General features: G+C 52.9%; 8 protein-coding genes across 8 annotated transcripts; 3 read left to right on the plus strand and 5 right to left on the minus strand.

Annotated features, from left to right (window-relative positions):
- Positions 1-1,293: 1,293 nt before the first annotated feature.
- On the minus strand, positions 1,294-2,857 carry SEPMUDRAFT_148518 (RNA 3'-terminal phosphate cyclase). Its single transcript, XM_016904971.1, has 2 exons — positions 2,746-2,857; positions 1,294-2,636 (listed from the first exon to the last, which is right to left on the minus strand). The coding sequence occupies exon 2, from the start codon at positions 2,571-2,573 to the stop codon at positions 1,317-1,319; it is 1,257 nt and encodes a 418-aa protein (XP_016761261.1). The 5' UTR covers positions 2,574-2,636; positions 2,746-2,857; the 3' UTR covers positions 1,294-1,316.
- A 1,178-nt stretch (positions 2,858-4,035) lies between these two features.
- SEPMUDRAFT_148519 (uncharacterized protein) lies at positions 4,036-7,142 on the plus strand. Its single transcript, XM_016904972.1, has 2 exons — positions 4,036-6,522; positions 6,579-7,142. The coding sequence occupies exons 1-2, from the start codon at positions 4,567-4,569 to the stop codon at positions 6,798-6,800; spliced, it is 2,178 nt and encodes a 725-aa protein (XP_016761262.1). The 5' UTR covers positions 4,036-4,566; the 3' UTR covers positions 6,801-7,142.
- A 333-nt stretch (positions 7,143-7,475) lies between these two features.
- SEPMUDRAFT_148522 (polysaccharide lyase family 1 protein) lies at positions 7,476-11,657 on the minus strand. The gene is made up of 4 exons (XM_016904973.1): positions 10,024-11,657; positions 8,281-9,971; positions 8,135-8,201; positions 7,476-8,062 (listed from the first exon to the last, which is right to left on the minus strand). Exons 2-4 carry the CDS (start codon positions 8,778-8,780, stop codon positions 7,502-7,504), a joined length of 1,128 nt encoding a protein of 375 aa, XP_016761263.1. The 5' UTR covers positions 8,781-9,971; positions 10,024-11,657; the 3' UTR covers positions 7,476-7,501.
- Positions 11,155-11,403, minus strand: SEPMUDRAFT_41942 (uncharacterized protein; the record flags this gene model as incomplete). The annotated part of the gene is made up of 1 exon (XM_016908847.1): positions 11,155-11,403. The coding sequence occupies one exon, from the start codon at positions 11,401-11,403 to the stop codon at positions 11,155-11,157; it is 249 nt and encodes an 82-aa protein (XP_016761264.1).
- A 457-nt stretch (positions 11,658-12,114) lies between the features above and the next one.
- SEPMUDRAFT_125000 (uncharacterized protein) lies at positions 12,115-12,639 on the plus strand. Its single transcript, XM_016901945.1, has 2 exons — positions 12,115-12,367; positions 12,433-12,639. Exons 1-2 carry the CDS (start codon positions 12,132-12,134, stop codon positions 12,455-12,457), a joined length of 261 nt encoding a protein of 86 aa, XP_016761265.1. The 5' UTR covers positions 12,115-12,131; the 3' UTR covers positions 12,458-12,639.
- A 333-nt stretch (positions 12,640-12,972) lies between these two features.
- On the plus strand, positions 12,973-16,125 carry SEPMUDRAFT_148524 (FAD_binding_1-domain-containing protein). The gene is made up of 2 exons (XM_016904974.1): positions 12,973-13,146; positions 13,658-16,125. The coding sequence occupies exon 2, from the start codon at positions 13,724-13,726 to the stop codon at positions 15,899-15,901; it is 2,178 nt and encodes a 725-aa protein (XP_016761266.1). The 5' UTR covers positions 12,973-13,146; positions 13,658-13,723; the 3' UTR covers positions 15,902-16,125.
- A 316-nt stretch (positions 16,126-16,441) lies between these two features.
- On the minus strand, positions 16,442-17,034 carry SEPMUDRAFT_148525 (uncharacterized protein). The gene has a single exon (XM_016904975.1). The coding sequence runs from the start codon at positions 16,997-16,999 to the stop codon at positions 16,496-16,498; it is 504 nt and encodes a 167-aa protein (XP_016761267.1). The 5' UTR covers positions 17,000-17,034; the 3' UTR covers positions 16,442-16,495.
- A 101-nt stretch (positions 17,035-17,135) lies between these two features.
- On the minus strand, positions 17,136-17,982 carry SEPMUDRAFT_125005 (uncharacterized protein). Its single transcript, XM_016901946.1, has 2 exons — positions 17,820-17,982; positions 17,136-17,762 (listed from the first exon to the last, which is right to left on the minus strand). The coding sequence occupies exon 2, from the start codon at positions 17,580-17,582 to the stop codon at positions 17,427-17,429; it is 156 nt and encodes a 51-aa protein (XP_016761268.1). The 5' UTR covers positions 17,583-17,762; positions 17,820-17,982; the 3' UTR covers positions 17,136-17,426.
- Positions 17,983-18,559: the final 577 nt, after the last annotated feature.

Here is an 18,559-nt window from a genome sequence, read left to right on the forward strand (position 1 = left end):
CTGCTGGTGGTTGTGTGATTAGTAGCAGCTCAGGGTGGTCAAGTGAGTGAGTGTGTACTGACGGAAGTGGTGTTTGGATGGTGTGATTGGGATTGGGTGTTGTGTGTGTGCGTGTGTGTGTGAGAGGTGAAATTGAAAATGAAGCTCTCCAGGTGAGCTTTGACGTCGCCGTACGTACCTTAAGGGATGATGTAACACTCCACGCCGAACACTCCACTGTTTCGTGACGGGGGGGAGGACGATACAGCAGCTTACTGATGGAGGTGCAGTCTGCTATCTATCGTTTGTGTCACTGTGATATATCTTCCCCAAAGCGTGTTCGCTCATCAACAACAGTCGGGTCAATATTGGCGCTGGTGCGTTCACGGTTCACGGTTCACCACATGATTTTATTATTATTTATTTTCCAGCACCAGGGAAGGGAGCTTTGACGTGTTTGACGTGGGCGATTCGCAAGCCGCTAGCCGGCATTGGGCTAGCATTCCCCAATGCCCCGAGTTGTATGCAGGGACAAGGTTAGTTCTTAAACTTCTTATCCATATCCAATCCTCTACAGTAGTAGGAGGTGTGCCCTGTACCTCCTACCTTAGTTGTGTTGAGGATTATCTAATGAAGCTGGAAATGGATCACGACAACATCTCCGACCGCCTCCTATACCAGCTGGTATCACTTTCATCTCAAAGACTGCAGCGAGAGAGCATTATTGCTTGCTGAAAATATTCATGCGGATGATAAGGTCAGGTAGGTAGGCACCTACAGGTACCTGAGGTATGTATGTACCGTGCTCTGCTCATCCCGCGCGTTCCAAGAATACAAGACCTGCAGTATGATATTTATTACATGAGTCTACCTAATGTAGGTACATACAGCATGCTCACCGCTGGTCCCATCAATCAAATACAATCACAATGAATAATGGATATGATGGATCATCTGGCATACTTAGCGGGCGGGCGACAGTCTAGATCGATAAATTGCGAGGCTACGGTACCTTAGGTGTGGCCTCCAACAAGCAACATCCATCCCGTCGTACGAGCTGAGCCCGCATGACCAGACCAGACCAGACCATGCATGCCTGTGTGTCGCACCGCCGCCAAAATTGGAGTCGGCAAATCGGGCATCAGCCGCGCATGTCGGCTTGGCATTGGAGATTGGAAAGGCGGGCAGGTGTTATTACTCATTATTACAGCTGAAGCCTGACGGATTGACTGAGGTGTTTGACACTTGACAGATGGGAAAAGCGACACTGAATGCCGATACATACATGTAGGTACCTTACATGTACCGGTGCAGCTGGCGATCCCCGAGACAGACCCCTACGCAGACCCATAACCAGCACCTTCACAATACCCTCCCCGATCAAACGTCACGCCAAGAATCTGCTTCGCAACCCACTCCGCCGTCTTCGCATGCAGGCTAGCTTCTCTCAACCGCTCCATATCACCGTCCTTCCACCCAGGAAACACCTCAGCTCTTCCCTGGGCCAAAGCCTGAAAGATCACGAGTTGATCTCGCATGTGCTCATCGACCCACGTCCCAGAACACCATTCTTCTGCAAGGTTTTTGGTGACACCTTCGACCATTTCCGTGGTAGCTCGTAGTTGACAGGATATTTTCCGCTCGTAAAGCCAGTCGCGCGCGAGTATATATGATGAGCATTTCTCGTCTGCCGAAGGAACTGTGGCGATGAGGATAAAGTACATACGCTTATCATGCTGGCTGTCCTCGCACTCGATCATGAGTTTCTTGTTGGAGTCTGAGCTGGTGTCGGGTAGAATGCAATGACCAAAGTTATGCACAAGTGCGGGAAGTAGAATCTTGCGGAAATGCTCGTGGCAAGATGAGGGCGCAATGAATATCGCACGTAAGTTGGTCGGTTTGGCTGGTGCGGCTGTGAGGGTTTGGGGTGCATATCTGAAAGCCGGCAGAGGCATTCCAGATCGAGGAGGGATTTGGAGTGTGAAACTTCCGATGCCTGATGCGCCTTGATTCCAGCTACGTTTCTCCAAAACCACTTGCATGACGGGAAAACCTATGCGGGCAAGGGTCGGAAGGAGCACATATCTGATGTACTCGTAGGATGGCGAGCCGGACACATTTGTGCCTCCACTGACACGTAGATAGATGGTCGACTCAGTTGGCAGTTTCGCAAAGAGAAGGAAAGGCAGTATGGCTTGCAAAGCCAAGCTGGTACTTCCAGCAGTGCCGATATCGACATGGCATTCGTAGAACGGTCGGGTTTCGTCTCCTAGGGATGAACTCTTCTGGAAAACCGATGGCAGCCCACTCTGCATTGGCTGTCCTTGGCCCGGAGCCATAGTGAGCGTCTTGCTTCCTTTCTCAGCGCCGGACAAACGAGCGTTGCATGCCTGGGCCAGCCATTGCACACAGGCGAGGTGTTGTGGTTTTAAGCCGCCACTACCACTTCTCTTGCCTCGAATGTCATTGACTTGTACTGGTGTGCCTGTCAGTGCTGATAGGCAGAAGGCAATGCGCACCAGCTGGCCGCCGCCTTCGAGAGTGCGTCCGTCGAGCACAACAAGCTCTTTTTGCCGGACCTGGGGCTTGGCCATGGATTCAAATTCGTACTTTTCGTGGTCTTGGGATTCAATCTTCTATCGTGTTGGTATCGCAGCCTTTTGGTCGCAGCAAATGTGGATCAATGAACAGTGTCCACTTTGCTTGATGGAGCAGGAAAGGGAGCACACTGTACCTTCCCTCCCATCCTCACCCTACTAGGCTTACCTTACCTCAACACCGGGACTGAATTGCGGCTCATGGTCGCATGATGGTGTATTGTACAATTCACTCTGTTTGCAATAATGTACCTGTAGCGTCGAGCACATCTTCTCCCGTTCAGTGCTGTACATGGGCCATACTCATAGGAGGAGTGCTGGAGTGGACGGGACGGGCTTCTGCAAGATAAGACAGATGAACTCGCTTCGCACTGACCGGCTTTTGGGAATGGAAGGCCCGACGGCAGATCATCAGCCATGGCCATGATAGATGTTTGGGCACCTTACGGAGAAGTGAGGTGTTGGTGCGGCAAAACAGGCTTGCGATTCAGCCCAAGACGTCACCGCTGCAGCCCGACAGCTCCAGCCTCCAGGTCACTAGAATACAGATGATGATTGTTGTTGTGGGAGGAGAAGGAGGAGGCTGGGCTGGGCTGGGGTGGACTGGTTGCAGATTGGGCTGCAGAGGCTGGACTTCGCCATCGCCATCGCCATCGCCGAACCCGACACGATCAATAACAAGGATTCCTCGTCCATGTGCGAGATGCGCAAGACGGCCCCCGGGGGGAAGAGCAGCGGATAGCTTACGGGTACTGGGTACTACCTCCTACTACTGTACGGCAACAGGTCAAGGTTCGGGGTGGGAGTCGGAATGCGTTGTTTCATGCGGGCTAGGAGGGAAAAAGCAGATGTGCGTCCCGGGCATGGCGGAAGTGTTTCACGGACGACGAACAGTGAGGACTGTGGAGAGGCACATGTAGTACCTTATCTGGTAAGGTACCTAGGCTGATACCTGTACATACGGTTATGTAATCACCTCATGGAAACGAAATGGCTGCCCAGCGCGTGGTGGGTGCCCATCGCCAGACGCAGGCCGACGTCATTCTGGGTGAGAGAACTGTGCGTGATGTGCCCGATGATGTGTGCAGGCCTAGGATGCGATGCCTCCACCAGGCGGGCGGGTGCGCGGGCGGGCTGAATGTCAATGAACAGCGTGACAGGACAGGATTGATGCTGGGACGGGATAGGACAGGACGGGACAGGACAGGAGAGGACAGGACCATATCGATGAAGAAAGCGAACCCGCCAACCGCCCAACCCAAATGCCGTCGTCGTCGCCAGAGGGTGTAATGTGAGCGGGGCGGACGTAATGTTCCAGGAGGCATCATCTAGGTAAGGTAGCTGAGTTACGAGTAGTTCTAGTAGCTCCATCTCTTGCTGCCGCTGCTCGCTTGCGCGCCCACTCACTACCTGACCTGACCTTCCTGTTTTACTACCTGACTACTGCCCGCCATCCAACTCTCTGGTACGTGCAAGTCAGTGTGCCATCTTTGCCTTTGCCGTTGACTTCACCTCCCACCGCCACCACTGCCGCTTCCGCTCCAGCCACTGCCGCTGCCAGCGAGCATCACTGGTATTACCGTTTGTTCCTGCATTCGCTTGCAGTTCCGACACCTCACCGCCCGAGGGAGAGGAGAGTGAGAGAGAGGAAGAGAGAGAGTGAGAGTGAGCGAGAGAGAAAGAAGGGGAGAGGACAAGCAGCTGGACCTGCCCGCTGCCCGCTACATCCACATTCACACCCACACCCACACCCACCCTCACACCAGCAACTGCTGCTCAAGAGCATCAGCTGCTCACCTGACACCACAGAAGGCACTGGACACCAACTACCTCACCTTCCTGCCTGCCTCCCCGCCCGCCCGCCTGCATCTGCGCGCGGACACGTCGATGGTGGTCCATCTGATCTGGTCGATCAACAACCAGTCATAACTCCAACTACCGCCTCTTTCACTCCACTTCATCTTACCCGCCGCTAGCCTGTGCTGTAAACATGTCTCGGCACCCGCGAGAATATCCGGTGGCCGACCGCTACGACGACAGCCAGAGCGAGTTTTACCGACGTCCCCGCCGAGATCGTGACTACGACGACCTGGAGGTGGACATCACCCGCGAACGATATCCAGACGAACGACGACCCCGTCAAGAGACGCTGGTCAAGGAACGAGATACCGTCGTGAGTGAGCGTCGTGGGCCTCGCCTGCCAGACTTCTTGCGAGAGGATTATGGCAAGTCGTCGTCTTCAGGGCAGTTGGTCATTCGCGAAGAGAGACGCGAGGATGACGCCTCAAGCAGAGCCCCAACGAGACGGCGACGCAGTGTAGAGTCCGCGCGTAGTCGCCCCGCCCCAGAAAGAAGCGAAGAGGAGACCAAAATTGTGTTTCGAGAGCGCGAGCGGGAGCGACGACCACCATATCCAGAAACCCAGGCAGACGAAAAGGAGGAGATCATATTCAGGGAACGTACACGATCACGGCCCCCACCCCGTGAGCGAGGTGGTGAGAAGGAAGAGATCGATATCAGAATCACTCACGATGAACGTGAGCGCCGACCATCACCACCTCGTAGTGAAGCGCCGCCACCTATCGAGGAGATTCGCTTCAGACGAGGAGGTGGCGAGAGACCTGGCCCACCACCTTCAAAACCGGTCGAGAGAACTGAGATTGACATTCGCGAGCGTGAGCGTAGCGCTGCACCGCCGCCACCGCGTTCGCGAGTTGAAAGGGAGGAGATTGACATCCGAGAGCGACGCTCACCAGCCCCGCCACGCAGTGAGCGAGGAGAGATGGACCGAGAAGAAATCATCTTTCGTGAGCGCCGCTCTCCACCAGGACGTGGACGTGCCACTTTCGATGAGATCAAAATACGCGAGAGCAGCGCTCCTCCGCCCCGTCATCGCTCTGCGAGTCGGCCTCAGCTCATTGCCAGGAAGGAGGAAGAGTGGATAGTGCGCAGACCACGAACACCCTCGCCACCTCCACCACGAGACTACGAGAAAGAAGAGATCATCATCCGAAGAAGAAAGGAGCGCACTCCCTCGCCAGAACCAGAACCGGAACCGCCTCGCGAGCCAACTCCAGAGCCTTCGCCGCCGCCTCCACCACCATTAGAGCCCATCTATCGACCACCAATCATTCAAGAAGTAATCACTCATCACCGCCACATTGACCACGGCGTTGAGCGTGCTCGATCACCAACACCTCCTCCTCCACCTCCAGCTCCTGCACCGCCGAGCCCACCGCCACCGGAGACCAGAGAAGACAACCTGGAGATTGAAATTCACCGCAAAGGTATGCGTAATGGTAAAGCATACGAAGAGGATTTTACCATTGAAAAGGACTCCTGGGACCGTGAGGATCGTGTTGTCGAGCGCCGCCGTTCAGTCAGCATCGATCGGAAGCGATCTATGAGTGTCGCTACACGTCGGCGCTCACCCTCACGCAGCCACCGTCATTATGAAGACGAACTTGACGAAGAGGCAGAGTACTACAACCGCAAGATCTCGTCTCGGGCATATCCCGGCGAAGCGTACAATGGTGCGACGAGAGATTGGGGCCTTGTCGACATCCCTCCCGGAACTGAGCGTGTCCGAATGGACGGGATCGGTGGCGGAGCTCAAGAAATCACTTGGGGACGTTACAATGGTGAGAGGCGTGGCAAATTCATCTCGGGTGATCGTGTCTACGAGACCCCATACGGTAATGGATACGCATCCCCGCCACCGCTTCCAGCACCCGCGCCTCCTCCGCCACGCGAAGAACGGAGAGAAACCAAGGAGGAGATCAAGATCACGATGGATCGGCGTACGGGCGGCAGTAGCCATAAGAAGCGCGACAAGATGTGGACTGAAGTCACCAAAGACTTGGTGATCAAGGAAGCCATCGAGGAGATGGGCTATGAGTATGAAGAGAGTGATGAGCACTTCTATGTGATGGAATACCTAAAATATGTAAGCAGACTCCTCACCAGCGTGATAAACGTGCACATGTACTAACAGCCGCGTAGGAAGACGTACTCCATCTGGTGGAAGTGACCGAAGACATCAAGCGGGAGCGCCGTGAGCGTATACGCGAGCTTCAGTGGCAGAGGGAGCAGCGTGAAGCTCGTCCCAAGATGATAGCACCACCTCCTCCTCCGGTACCAGCACCACCAAAATCTGCTTATGACGAGCGCATCTACGAGCGCGAAATCATCATTGATCGCGACGGTCGCAGATATCGGCACTAGAATGTCCGTGGATGAGCAAAAGAGATATGGACTGCAGCAGCATCAGTGAGGCTAGAAATTTGAAAAAGAGGCAGCGTTCAAGCGAAGAGCGATCAGTTACAGACAGGCACGACATTCATAGCGACAACCTGGGAATGGAATAGAGAGACAGGCATACGTGCATTGCTTGCCAGCAGTCTACGACGTAACGAAAACCAACGACATGCATTAGTGAGCAAGCAAAGCACTGGTGCGGCGGTAATCTGCTGGGCGCTGGGTGGCTGGCTCAATGATCCGGATAGCTTTAGTAGTGGTGTGTTTATTTGAAATTTTCGTATATTCATCGCAACAGGTTACACGTACATGTAGTCCCCCTTTTCTTTTGGTGCAGATAAGCCAATCTCGCCATTGACGATACCTCCTAGGTACAGACGACAATCACAACCAAAGAGCTCGGAGGGGGTGTGGGGGGGGTGGAGATGATGTGGAGCATGCAGTTATGCACTGTGGTGACTGTGCACTGTGTGCAGTCGTAGTGGGATCCCTGTCGATATGTATCTACAGCGGGGCCGTCCGTCCACATCCCTACTTTCCATGACATCTTCAAAGCTGTTCAGTCAAAGCAGCGCAGCGCCCTGTAACGGTATGTACATAAATATATAAGGTACCTGTACCTAGGCATAAGAAGAAATCCCCCACTCATATATATCATTAAATCATGATTACAACTTCCCCACACCAGCCGTCGACGGCACTTTACTCGCATCCGCATCCGCAGCGACCAAGGTCAAACCTTTTAGTTTGTTCAAACTGGCCTGACCATTGCGATCCTTCAATTGTTTTCCCGAGCTCTTGTACGAGTTCTTTGGGCACGTCCTCCCCATGGTGCTCGAGCATGCACCCGCCACTGCGGTCGGGGCAAAGACGTTTCCGTTGAAACCTTGCTCGCAGGCGGCGACGTTATCAAATGTCGAGCCTTCGATGAGAACGTAGGTGGAGGAATCTCCTTCAAAGGCGTGGCCCGAGTTGTTGGACCAGTAGTTGTTGGCAGCATGGAGGACGGTTCCTTTGTCGATTTTGGGCGAGCGGCCGGATGTGTGGTGAATGTAGTTTCCTTTGAAGGTGATTAGGTCGTTTTCGCCGGTGAGGTAGAGTCCCCAGTAGTGTTGTCCGTCGCAGCTGGTGGAGTAGGTAGATTTGCCGTCGAATTCGCTGTTGGTGATGGCAACTCCCTTGTTGGTCTTGTAGCCTGCTACGATCATCATGCGGCCGATGAGGTTGATCTGGAAGGGAGAGGGGCGAATGGGTTAGTATGAAGTTGGTAATGGAAGAATTGTGATGGAGCTCTTTCTTACTTTGACGTGATCGATCCACACCTTGGAGGCGCCGTTGAGTGTGATTGCGTCTCCACCCCAGACATATCTAGATGGCACCGAAGGTCAGCGTGGATGCTCCCATAGAACGAGGAACCCGGATTCTGTTGTTATCAGGATGAACGTACTTGGGGTTGAGGTTGGTGATTTGAACGTTCTGGATAATGACATTGCTGACACCATTCGAAATGTCCAGGCCTTTGCCCTTGATGACGCCCTTGGTGCCTGTGCCAATGATGCTCTTGTTGCTCTTCACTCGGATGCCTGATGTTCCGGCTTTGTCGTATGTCACCTGCACCTTGCCTGCTCCAGCTTTGTAGTCGCCGCACCAGTTGTTTGCGTTAATGGCAAGTTGACATCCAGAACCGGTGCCCCAGGGCGCACAGCCGGTCTCCGTGACAGTACCTTCGGTGCCAGTGAAGTCAAAGGTCTTCGTTAAGACGATGGTCAACGCATCATTGGATGTGAGGTACTTGACAAGCTCGCCGGTTGTGGTTGGGGTGACAGTTTTGCCACCAGCTCCGCCAGTAGTACCAGTTGCAAAGCCTGGGGCCTTGCCAATGACAGACTGTGCCTGGGAAAGAGGACTGACGACCAGCGCCAACGTGAGCAGAGCTTGAGCAAGCATGGTGGAGGTGCGGTGTAAGATGGAGAACGAAGTGGTGAGCTTGCTTGCTCAAGACGAGATGCTACACCCTTTCGACATCTTTAAGTACTCAACGATATAAGATGAGAACGGTACTGCCCCCCTGACTGCCATATTGAGGGCAGTCTGCCCAGTAGAACGACGCGGCTTGGAAAACGGAGTGCAACTAACTTGAGACGACGGCAATGCAGGTCCACCGTGTCTGGATCTCGCGTGGTACGTACTGCGTAGTTTGGTCGCTGCTGTCGCGGGACTATGACCCAAAAAGGTAGGCGATTCACGGACTGGCCTCCGGTGCCTCTGTGCGCGTGCGCTGTGTCGACATTACGGTGCACAAAATTGTTTCGAATCTGTTCGGTACGCAGCAGCGTCCATATTGCGTGTCGATAGCTCGTCCAATCATGTCTCGCTCACGTTGTTGATTTCCTGTAGGTAGTTGGAGTGACGCTGCGTGGTCACAGAGTGATAGCAACCGCGGCTGGAAGGATTGTAAGTCGGCGCGGTCCGCCAAGCTGAAGTCGCGGATTGGTTGCAATCCACGGGCGGCCCACTCCCACTCCCCCATTTGAAGACGCTGTACTACGGTGCCACAATCGTCTACAACATCAAACATTGTTGAAAAGTTCGGCTGCGGTGTCCACAGCGAGTCAGCGAACAGTTTGCCTTGTGCTGATTACTGTACCTTAGCCTCTCGTCCTCAGCCCTAAGCAACCTAAGCCCATGCAGAGTCAGTCCGCGGGCCAAGCCGCCTACCTCCTACAATGCGGCTGAGTGAGCGACCCTCTCCATTCTGAACGTGGTCGGCACGGGCCGAGAGCTCATGCCTGAGCCAGACCACCGGCTCGCGTCGGTTCCTACCCTAATGTGGAAGCTCCTTTTTCGTAGCATGTTGATGGGTTTCGGTGCTTGGTTCTTGGACGGTTGGACCCGATACATCGGTGCGTTACATGTGGGAGCACGTGTATAGCCTGATGTGTGATATTAATAATCCTCATATCTGGTACAACTTGGATCCAAACGAGGTCGCCATCCAGCTGGTCCACTTGCGAAGCGAAGTCCACATGAGTAGGTAGTCTGTACTAGCAGACCCATTATGATTCGTAACGACGCAATTGCCAATAAGCGAATGCCAGCTTCGGTGGACGACCGTTCGGCATTGTCCGATGTGTGGCCCTGCTTACTCTGCATCAGACCACACTCACTACAGTAAGGGGCAAAAATATACCCTTGCGATTATAAATCGAGATCGTTATCGAATTGTCATCCTCCAAGTGTTGGAACTTACGATGGTTGTTAGCTGGTAGCTTCCTCATTCCCGTCTCTTCCTCTTCTGCACCTCTGAGACCCTGATGATGGAACATCGATCATAGCATAATTCCTGCCGTGATCGAACGCAAACCTCCATACCGTCTCAAAGGTGTGATTTACGTAGCAAAATGCAAGAGTTGCAAACCTTCTATCACGATACAGAGTCGTATGTTGAAGTGCAGGATTACAGTCGGTCTGCCAGCTGAAGTTCCTGAGGTCTGTAATTCAGCATATTCTCAGTTTTCACCTCCACGTGCATCCGCCGGTAGACTGACTCAGGCGTCCTTCAGCTAGTTTAGTATCAGTAGAATGGCCGGTTGTTGGAGCAGAGCGACAGTGCGAAGTGGTGAACCCCTGTACTATAGTAAAACCTGGCCGCGAATGCAAACTTGGCAATTGTCTGTCGAACCTTGCCAGCGTTGATTGTGGCGATGCCTGGGAGGCCATGCGCATGGCGACGCAGGATAGCTTCACTTGTGCAGTACAACCCGCTGGGATGCCTCTCAAGAAGCCTGAAAGCGTAGTTGACTTGGGATGCCGCCAAGCTATGCCAGAACCGGGGTGACTAGTGAAATAGGCAGGAGATGTAGGCTACCTCCTCCTTTCCGGCTGTAGCCCATAAGTTTCATACCACACTCTGGGATATGATACGAAGGCGAGCTTCGCTAACTTCTCGGAACCTCTTCCTTCACACAAAGTTGGATAGACCTGTATGATGTCGTCTAATGAACAAGTCCGCCCGAGGGCCGCCCACAAAGTGTGCGTCTGCCAGCATTGAAGCGCAGCAGCGAGTTTGCCCAGGAGAGTACCAGAAACGTATTGCGAAGTTCTGAACGAATGACGCTTTCTCTTTCCGCTGAATCGCAACTGCAAATGACCCGATCCCCAATTCCCGATTCGCGATGCGAAATGTATCGTCGTCGTTGACCGATGCGCGGACCAGATTCCTCCTACTCCTGCTCCTACTCCTACTCCTGCTCCTATTCCTATTCCTGCTCCTGTTCCTGTTCCTGTTCCTGCTCCTCCTCCTGCTCCTACTACTCTCCCTTCACATGACCACTCTTCGTATTCGAATCGGCCCATCAAGATCTGCGATAGTGACATCTTCCCCAAGAACCTTTCCCTTTCTCAAAATCTCACAATCCCCGAATTCCCTCAATTCAAACGCCAGCTCGTATACACCCGGGAGAACCTCCTCCCATTTCGTATATCCCAGCTCCGCAAGTTGCTCCTTACTGAGCTGAGTAGCGACCTCACTCGGTTTGAAGACCTCCGGCGGCTCCGTCTGATCGAGCATCTGGAGGAAAGCGTTTCTCACAGCTTCGCTCGTCGCAGCATCGGTGGATCGTGCTGGGCCTTTGGGTTGGATGCCCCAAAACCATTGATACCATGTCTGAGCAGGGAGTCGCGATGACGATGCGTACTCTTTGAGTTTCGCGTCGCGGTCGATTCGGGCGTCCATCGCGGTGATCTATGTGGTGCTCGAGGGCAATGTGTGGAAGCAAAAACATGTAGGTACTGAGGCGCGGAGGCGCAAGGAACGGTTTGAACAGGTGGAGGATGAGTCAGCACAGGAGAACGAGAAGCGGGATATAAGGGAGTGGAGTGTTACCTCCTAGGAGGTACGATCCGACAGATTTCAACTCACTGGTCGTGCTACATGTACCTCCTATAGGTAGTTACCGTACATACCTTAATGTAGGTATGCTCGCTACAGTCCACTCGGCGGCAAGGCTGATGATGGTCTTCGCCGAGAGCTGACAAAGGATGGGAGAGGTATGCAACGAACAGTTCACAACCTTCCAGGGTCTGCTTGTGCACGATGGATCTTGATCATCACGCCTATGTACGTAGCCGTGAATCTGGCCATAGCAATCAAGGAGGACAGTAAGGTAGCACTGCCAACAGCACAGCATACATCATGTGCTTGCTGCAGGTGCGCCTCGTCCTGGATGCTGCCCGGGTGAAGAGCCAGAAATCAAGTGTCCATGTAGCGCTTGTAGACTGATATCCTTGATTCACTGCATGCAGAAGCGGCGCCTGGGTCGCATCGTGCTCATTATTGACGTCCGCTTTTTGGGCATAGGCTCGCCTCCGGAGTCCGTGTTACCTGCAATAGCAGATCTACACTCTACAGTACCGGGCTTGAGCTCGTGGCTCATGCATCGGTACTTACTATCAGATCCGAACTCAAGTACCACTGCTCAAGCCCACGTCTGGTTGTACCTCGAGTGCTCATTTTCCGAGGCGTTCTCGAATTTCTGGGATTCGGGGTCATCAGTGGAACCCTTCTCGCAATTCCACGTTGTGTGCCTAGGTACCTTACGTGGCAGTATAGCGAGTCGCCCTAGCGCTGCGAGCTTTTCCGCGGAAACACAACGTAAGGTAGGGTACATGTAATCATGCACTCTCAGTGGGTTCTTGCACCTTTGGCGGCACAAGCCTTCAATGTGTAAGAGTCTGGCGGGCTCACAGCAATGTTAGTCCGGTCAACCCGGTGCGATACGCGGAAGTGTCCGATGGTCGGGGCATGCCGGATGAGGTCTCTGCCAGATGTGTGGCCTGTAGCTGCAGGGCTGTAGTGCCTCGGTGGTCGAGAACTCAACCTGCTCGAACACAGTGTTTCTGCTCCGCGGACATCGGCGACGCGACGATTTCGTACATGTACCTAGGCAGATAGTTATGCTAAGCACAAAAGAAAAAGTGAAAGAAACAAAAAGAACGAACAATGAAGTGGGGTGACGGTCGATCTGATTAGAAATCTTGGCGGCCGCGAGACGAAGCATCCGTCTCCTGTCCTGCCGAAATCATCATTACACCACGACACACACACTCTCTCTCTCCCTCAGGTCTCTCTCTCTTTCCACTGACATCTACTTGTACAGTACCTACATCATCACCGCGGTCCCCGCTTTTGTGTTCGAGTTTGGTTTTGTGCTCAAGCGGGAATAACGGAGCCGCCACTTTCGCGAACCGCGCATTATCCGCTATCAGATCCGACATCGCCAGCAATCCTGCACACGCTGGCCGAAGGAAGAAGGTGAGTTTGCTTTCTCGTCTTCGCCACGCCCGCCCAGCACAACAGCCCAGCGGCCCAGCGCCGCCGCCGCCGCCGCCTCCGCCGAATTCGAAGGTTCCGCCGAAGCGGCGAGAAGGACACGACCACATCATGTGCGACGACCTTGCCTCACACACACGGTTGCCATGTCCTCTCGCGCGCCCGCGGTGTGCATCGGCGAGGGGAGCAGTATCATCATCAACCACCTCACGTGACCACCGCGAAACACGCGGAAAGAGCGAGCGTCAGGGCCTCGGGTTAACTGGCCGGAAGAGCAAGTCCTTGACGTCTTCTGTTCGCCGGCGCGCAGATCTCCCCCTCCAGAGGCCCTGGTCTTGCCCCCCCAGTGACATATCACCACTCTACAATGCACCGTACCGTACCGGTACCGTACCGTCCTCTCCTCGCATTTCGTTGCATTTCTAATGCTTTGAAACCTCCTCACTGCACTACCTCCTACTACCGCTGACGATCACTGACAATGTCAGCACAGTGCACCACTACCCTCCTTGTACAATAACTCTTGTCCTACACCACATCCTGCCCGACTTGCCCCGGCATGTCTTCACTACACCCTCTGGCACGCCCGGCCAACAGACGCCATAGTTTCTCGGGCTTTGGCAAAGGACTGACCCTGCATCGCCACAAGAACATTCCCCACAACGAGACGAGTGATCCCACGAACCCTATACCGACAGAGCCTCGCAACACTCCAGGCATGAACTTGACCGTCGAACAAAAACTGCGCTTGAGCAATCTCACGAGCTCAATGTCTACAAATCCCCGGTCGAGTGGAGAGAGCTTGGGATTCTATACAGACGATGTCCATACCAGCGATTCGGAGGCTCCTTCGACTCCGCTTACCGAGCCGAGCGATCTCGTGGAGGACTCGATCAAGAGTATCAATAGCATGTCGTTGAGTGATGAACAATCCACAATGAAGAAGCGGAGAGCCAGCACGACATATGCGGGAAACGTGGACGACATCAGGAGGCTCATTGGGAACGGGACTGGCACCAAATTTCTGCAAAAGTACTGCTGTGGGGAAGGCTGCTGCATGATTGAATCGTTGCCACTACATACGGATGAGGTTGCATATGCACCCATCATCACACCCGCCAACGATGCATATCGATCCCTGAATCTCGACCTCCGATCGTTGTCCTTGGACACGGAGCTCACCAAGCTTCCAGATCCGCCGGCACAGAAAGTCTCGTTTGCAACGATTCGCCGACAGTCGATTGTCGAAAAGTTCCCCGACGAGTCCAGGCACAAGCATGATGCCGACGAGGTCAATGAGTACCCACCAGAATATATGAAGCCGCATCCGCCCTACAGCATCTTCAATGCGCCCATCTATGGTGCTCGAGAACTCACTAAGCCTGGTGCCGAGAAGCGAACCTTTCACTTTGATATTGATGTCACTGAATACCCGGAAGAAGGCGGTGTGGATTTCAAGGTCGGAGGCGCCATCGGCATTTGTCCACCCAACGATCCTGCAGTAGTGGAGGACATTCTCAACCAGCTTGGCGTGCCACGCTTTCAGCGAGACAAGGCCATTCGCCTGCGAACCAACGAAGGAAGATGGCCCACAATCTGGGGCGACGAGGAGGCCAGGGAACTGGTGTCGACCCGCAGAGAGATTTTGACGTGGACTGTGGACATTTCTTCTACAGCGCCGACCAAGCCAGTATTGAGCCTGCTGGCCGAGCACGCCTCGGAGCCCAATGAAAAGAAGATCCTACAGTACCTCTGCAGCGCACAAGGCCAAGCTACTTTCTGCGACCTGAGGACTGGTCCACATATAACGCTGCAACAATTACTCCACGCCTTCCCATCTTCGAAGCCGCCGCTCGAGGCGCTCTGTGGTGTTCTTAACCAGCTCATGCCACGCTTCTACTCACTCTCCAACGACCCCCACGTCTCATCTGCCCGAGAGGGTCTAGCCGGCCGCAGACTTATCGAGATGGCAGTCACAATTCACGAAACGAGCAACTTCGACGGCCGTCAACGGTCAGGCGTCGGATCAGGATACATGGAAAGGATCGCCAAGCGGTTCATCGAACACGATGAAAAGGCGCGAAAGGAGGCTGATGCACGTGGCTTCATGCTCCAAGAAGGCGTTGCTGGCCGCCGCCTCAATCTACATGTGCCCATGTTTCGCGGACTCATGTCAAACCCACTTTCCAAGAAATTCAACGCCGATGGACCCATGGTACTCATCGGAGCTGGTGTCGGTATGGCTCCATTCCGCGGCTTCATCCTGAATCGACTTAAGAATGCGAACTGTGCGAATAAGATTTGGCTCATTCAGGGCATTCGGGATACTATGCTGGATGAAATATACAAGGGCGAGCTTGGCGCGCACGAGAAAGACATCAAGAAGGTGGTGCAGTCTCGCGCAAAGACACTGCCTCCTGTCGCTGAAGATGACGACGGCGTGCTCGACAATGCGGACAGCGATGATCCTGCGAAGGTGGTCGATCCGAAGAAAGTCGACAAAGTCGCCAAATATGTGCAAGACGAAGTTCGACAACAAGCCGATATCGTCTGGTATGTCATCAACGCACTGGATGGGCGCATTTTCGTCTGCGGGTCTAGCAAGGGTATGGGCGAAGGTGTGGAAGCGGCACTCATTGATGTCGCCATGGACAAGGGCAATCTCGACTATGAGACTGCGAAGCAGTTTTGGGAGAGCAAGACTCAGGCTGGACAGTACATTGCTGAAACCTGGTAGCGCAAACGAACTTTGCACATGTGCAAGTATTAATTCGAATGCATGGCGTTGAAAAGGCGCTGTGCAGGAAAGAGGATAAAAAGCTGCAAAAGGAGCAGGAAAGGGGAAGGGGGTTTAGAAAGCCGGCCATTATTTCTGATAGCGTTCTCGCGATAGATTTTGATTCTTTTGAGGTGCTCATGCCTTGTACATAAAGTCGATCTGTATTACCTATTCTACCCTTACGCATCTCGAGCCGCTCTTGGAAAAAAGAATCACGCTCGAACGTTTTACATGTGGTAGAAGGGTGTACTGGCCACCAATGTGGGACAGGCAAAAAGAAGTCATGTGAGATGCCGTGAAACACTTGAAGGATAAAGTAGGATCGATTAAAAGAAAGACAGCGATATAATCAACGTTAAAGATCTACATACATTATCTATCATGATCCTCTATCAATCAGCCAAACGCTTCTCTTCTCAAGGGGAAAAAAACATTCCTCTCTCTCTCTCTCTCTCTCTCTCCCTCTCCCTCTCCCTCTCTCTCTCTGCACATCAGTCATCCAATATTCTGCTGCTGCTGCTGCTGGAATCATAACGAACCACCCCTACTACCTTAGTAGTAATAGCCATCCTCATCCTCATCATCGCCCTCATCTCCATACATAGCAGCAGCCAACAATACCTGTAATTGTAGCCACTGCTGCTGTAGCCACTGCTGCTGTAGCCGCTGCTGCTGCTGCTGCTGCATCATAAAAGGATTCAACATCCTACCGCCGATTATGCTTGTTGGGGAATTGTATCCACCAGCACCAGATCCAGATCCACCCGTCGTTATGCCTGCTAGGGGATGCATGCCGTAGGTGTAACTATTATTACCTCCTTGCATTGCTCTTAGAGCTTGTTGCTGTTGTTGCTGCATGGGATTTATACGGCTTCCACTGTTACTGTCGCCGCTATTGCTCATTGATCTACTACTCGCTTGCTGTGGCTGTTGCTGTTGCTGCTGCTGTTGCTGGGGATTTGTACATTCTCCTCTACTACTAGTAGTAGTACCGCCACAACGGCCACCCATGGCTGCACGTCGTTGCTGCGCGGCTAGCAAGTATCGCATTTGCATTTGTTGTTGCGGAGAAGCTTGGAGGTAGGTTTGGAGTTGTTGGGGGGTGAGGTGTGCGTTGTTGTTGTTGAAGGACATGGTCGAATTTTTGATTGATGGTTTGAATGGTGATGATGTTGTTCGTGGGGGGGAAGGGATTGCACGGCGTGGAGAAGTCTTTGGATTGTCGTAGGCGTAGTTGTTTTCCTTCCGAAGTTCTGGGTTTGTTGCTATTGTGGTTTGACTGTGCTGCTGGGTTGGGTTGTGTTTTCAATGGTAAGTAGGAGGCAGTCTTTATAAGGTGCCTTATACTTATACGGAAAGGGAGGTCGTGAATAGTGTTGGTATAGACAGTAGGGGACTTGAGCTATAATGCTCGAGACTCGAATGGGTTTTTTACGTGAAGATGTCTTTCCAGTCGATTGCACTCGATACCTAGGCGTAGTGGTTATACTTCCTCCCCGGATGTCCTGCTGGCCTTGTACAATGCACGTTCCCTTGCACTCATCATCTGTTGAATAATGATGTATCTAGTTCTTGCAGTAACCCGGGTAGATGGAGTCTCTGCTGTTGCTACACTATCGGGAGTAAAGTCCTGGAACATCTAGTCACGAAAGAGGCTGGGCCTTGGCACCTACCTAGGTGAGGTTCGTCATGCTTCCCCTGGACGTCCTACATTACATATACTTGCCTTGTTCGAAGCACGTTTCTTGCAAGAATTTGGTGACTAATAAGTCTCCCCCGTTGATGTCTTCGGCGATGAAGTTGGGAACTTGTAACGTACCTGTATCTGAGGTGGTTAGCAAGGGTGCGGAGAGGGTGCCTCAACTTTAGTACCTACTGAACTCTCTCACTCCATTCCGTCTGCTTGCTTCTACCTGCAAGGTCTTGATGGTGTGCTTCCATTATTCCTGGATCGCTGCGGCGGCAATGTAGAACGACAAGTGAAGAGAAATGAAGACATTTTTTTCCACCATGGAATATTCGAGAAGGATGGTGCCTTTTGATGGACGTCTCTACTACATACATACAAGTACTGTTATGGTGCGATGGCAGTACAGAATTAGTAACTGGAAGTGGAGCTAGAGAAGAGAAAAAATAAATCCGCCCGACATTTTCTAGCTCCAGCAGCGTAGAAGATTCGGGAAAAATCGTACCAACATCTCGGTTGGACCTCTCTACCGCTTGCTAGTACTGTAGCCTACCTTAGCTAAGGTATGTCTGTGATGCGGCCAAGACCATGCGCACTTTTGACAGATCAGCAGTTGCAGATGCCACGTCAGACTCTGCCTGCTCGTATGTGCGTAACTGCGTACATAGTCTTTTGGCTACTCGTACGGCGTACGCGTAAAAAGAAAGGCTCGGTTGAAAACGAGGCTACTGAGTGGCACGCAAGGGGTTCGCAAAAGTAGTGACATTACGCTAGTATTCTTAGCATATTCACATACTATTCAATCTACTATCTAGACGCGTTTTTTCTATACAACCAAGCCGATATTTACTAGGAAATAGAGTAGAGAGGGAGTAGGCTCTAGCGAGTTCAGAACATTAAAAATTACTATATTCTGTATAAGATGGAGT

This window comes from Sphaerulina musiva (assembly GCF_000320565.1).
Source record: "Sphaerulina musiva SO2202 unplaced genomic scaffold SEPMUscaffold_4, whole genome shotgun sequence".
In the NCBI taxonomy this organism is placed as follows: domain Eukaryota; kingdom Fungi; phylum Ascomycota; class Dothideomycetes; order Mycosphaerellales; family Mycosphaerellaceae; genus Sphaerulina; species Sphaerulina musiva.

Excerpts from the sequence above, each read along its gene's own strand:
- SEPMUDRAFT_148522 (XM_016904973.1), bottom strand. The coding sequence starts at position 8,780 with ATGCTTGCTCAAGCTCTGCTCACGTTGGCGCTGGTCGTCAGTCCTCTT. Across the intron at positions 8,202-8,280 it reads ATCACCAACCTCAACCCCAA|ATATGTCTGGGGTGGAGACG; the intron begins GTACGTTCATCC and ends GGTGCCATCTAG. Across the intron at positions 8,063-8,134 it reads TGTGGATCGATCACGTCAAA|ATCAACCTCATCGGCCGCAT; the intron begins GTAAGAAAGAGC and ends TCTCCCTTCCAG.
- SEPMUDRAFT_148519 (XM_016904972.1), top strand. The coding sequence starts at position 4,567 with ATGTCTCGGCACCCGCGAGAATATCCGGTGGCCGACCGCTACGACGAC. Across the intron at positions 6,523-6,578 it reads TGATGGAATACCTAAAATAT|GAAGACGTACTCCATCTGGT; the intron begins GTAAGCAGACTC and ends ACAGCCGCGTAG.
- SEPMUDRAFT_148525 (XM_016904975.1), bottom strand. The coding sequence starts at position 16,999 with ATGCAAATGCGATACTTGCTAGCCGCGCAGCAACGACGTGCAGCCATG.
- SEPMUDRAFT_125000 (XM_016901945.1), top strand. The coding sequence starts at position 12,132 with ATGCAGAAGCGGCGCCTGGGTCGCATCGTGCTCATTATTGACGTCCGC. Across the intron at positions 12,368-12,432 it reads TCCGAGGCGTTCTCGAATTT|GTGGCAGTATAGCGAGTCGC; the intron begins CTGGGATTCGGG and ends TAGGTACCTTAC.
- SEPMUDRAFT_148524 (XM_016904974.1), top strand. The coding sequence starts at position 13,724 with ATGTCTTCACTACACCCTCTGGCACGCCCGGCCAACAGACGCCATAGT.
- SEPMUDRAFT_148518 (XM_016904971.1), bottom strand. The coding sequence starts at position 2,573 with ATGGCCAAGCCCCAGGTCCGGCAAAAAGAGCTTGTTGTGCTCGACGGA.
- SEPMUDRAFT_125005 (XM_016901946.1), bottom strand. The coding sequence starts at position 17,582 with ATGTTCCAGGACTTTACTCCCGATAGTGTAGCAACAGCAGAGACTCCA.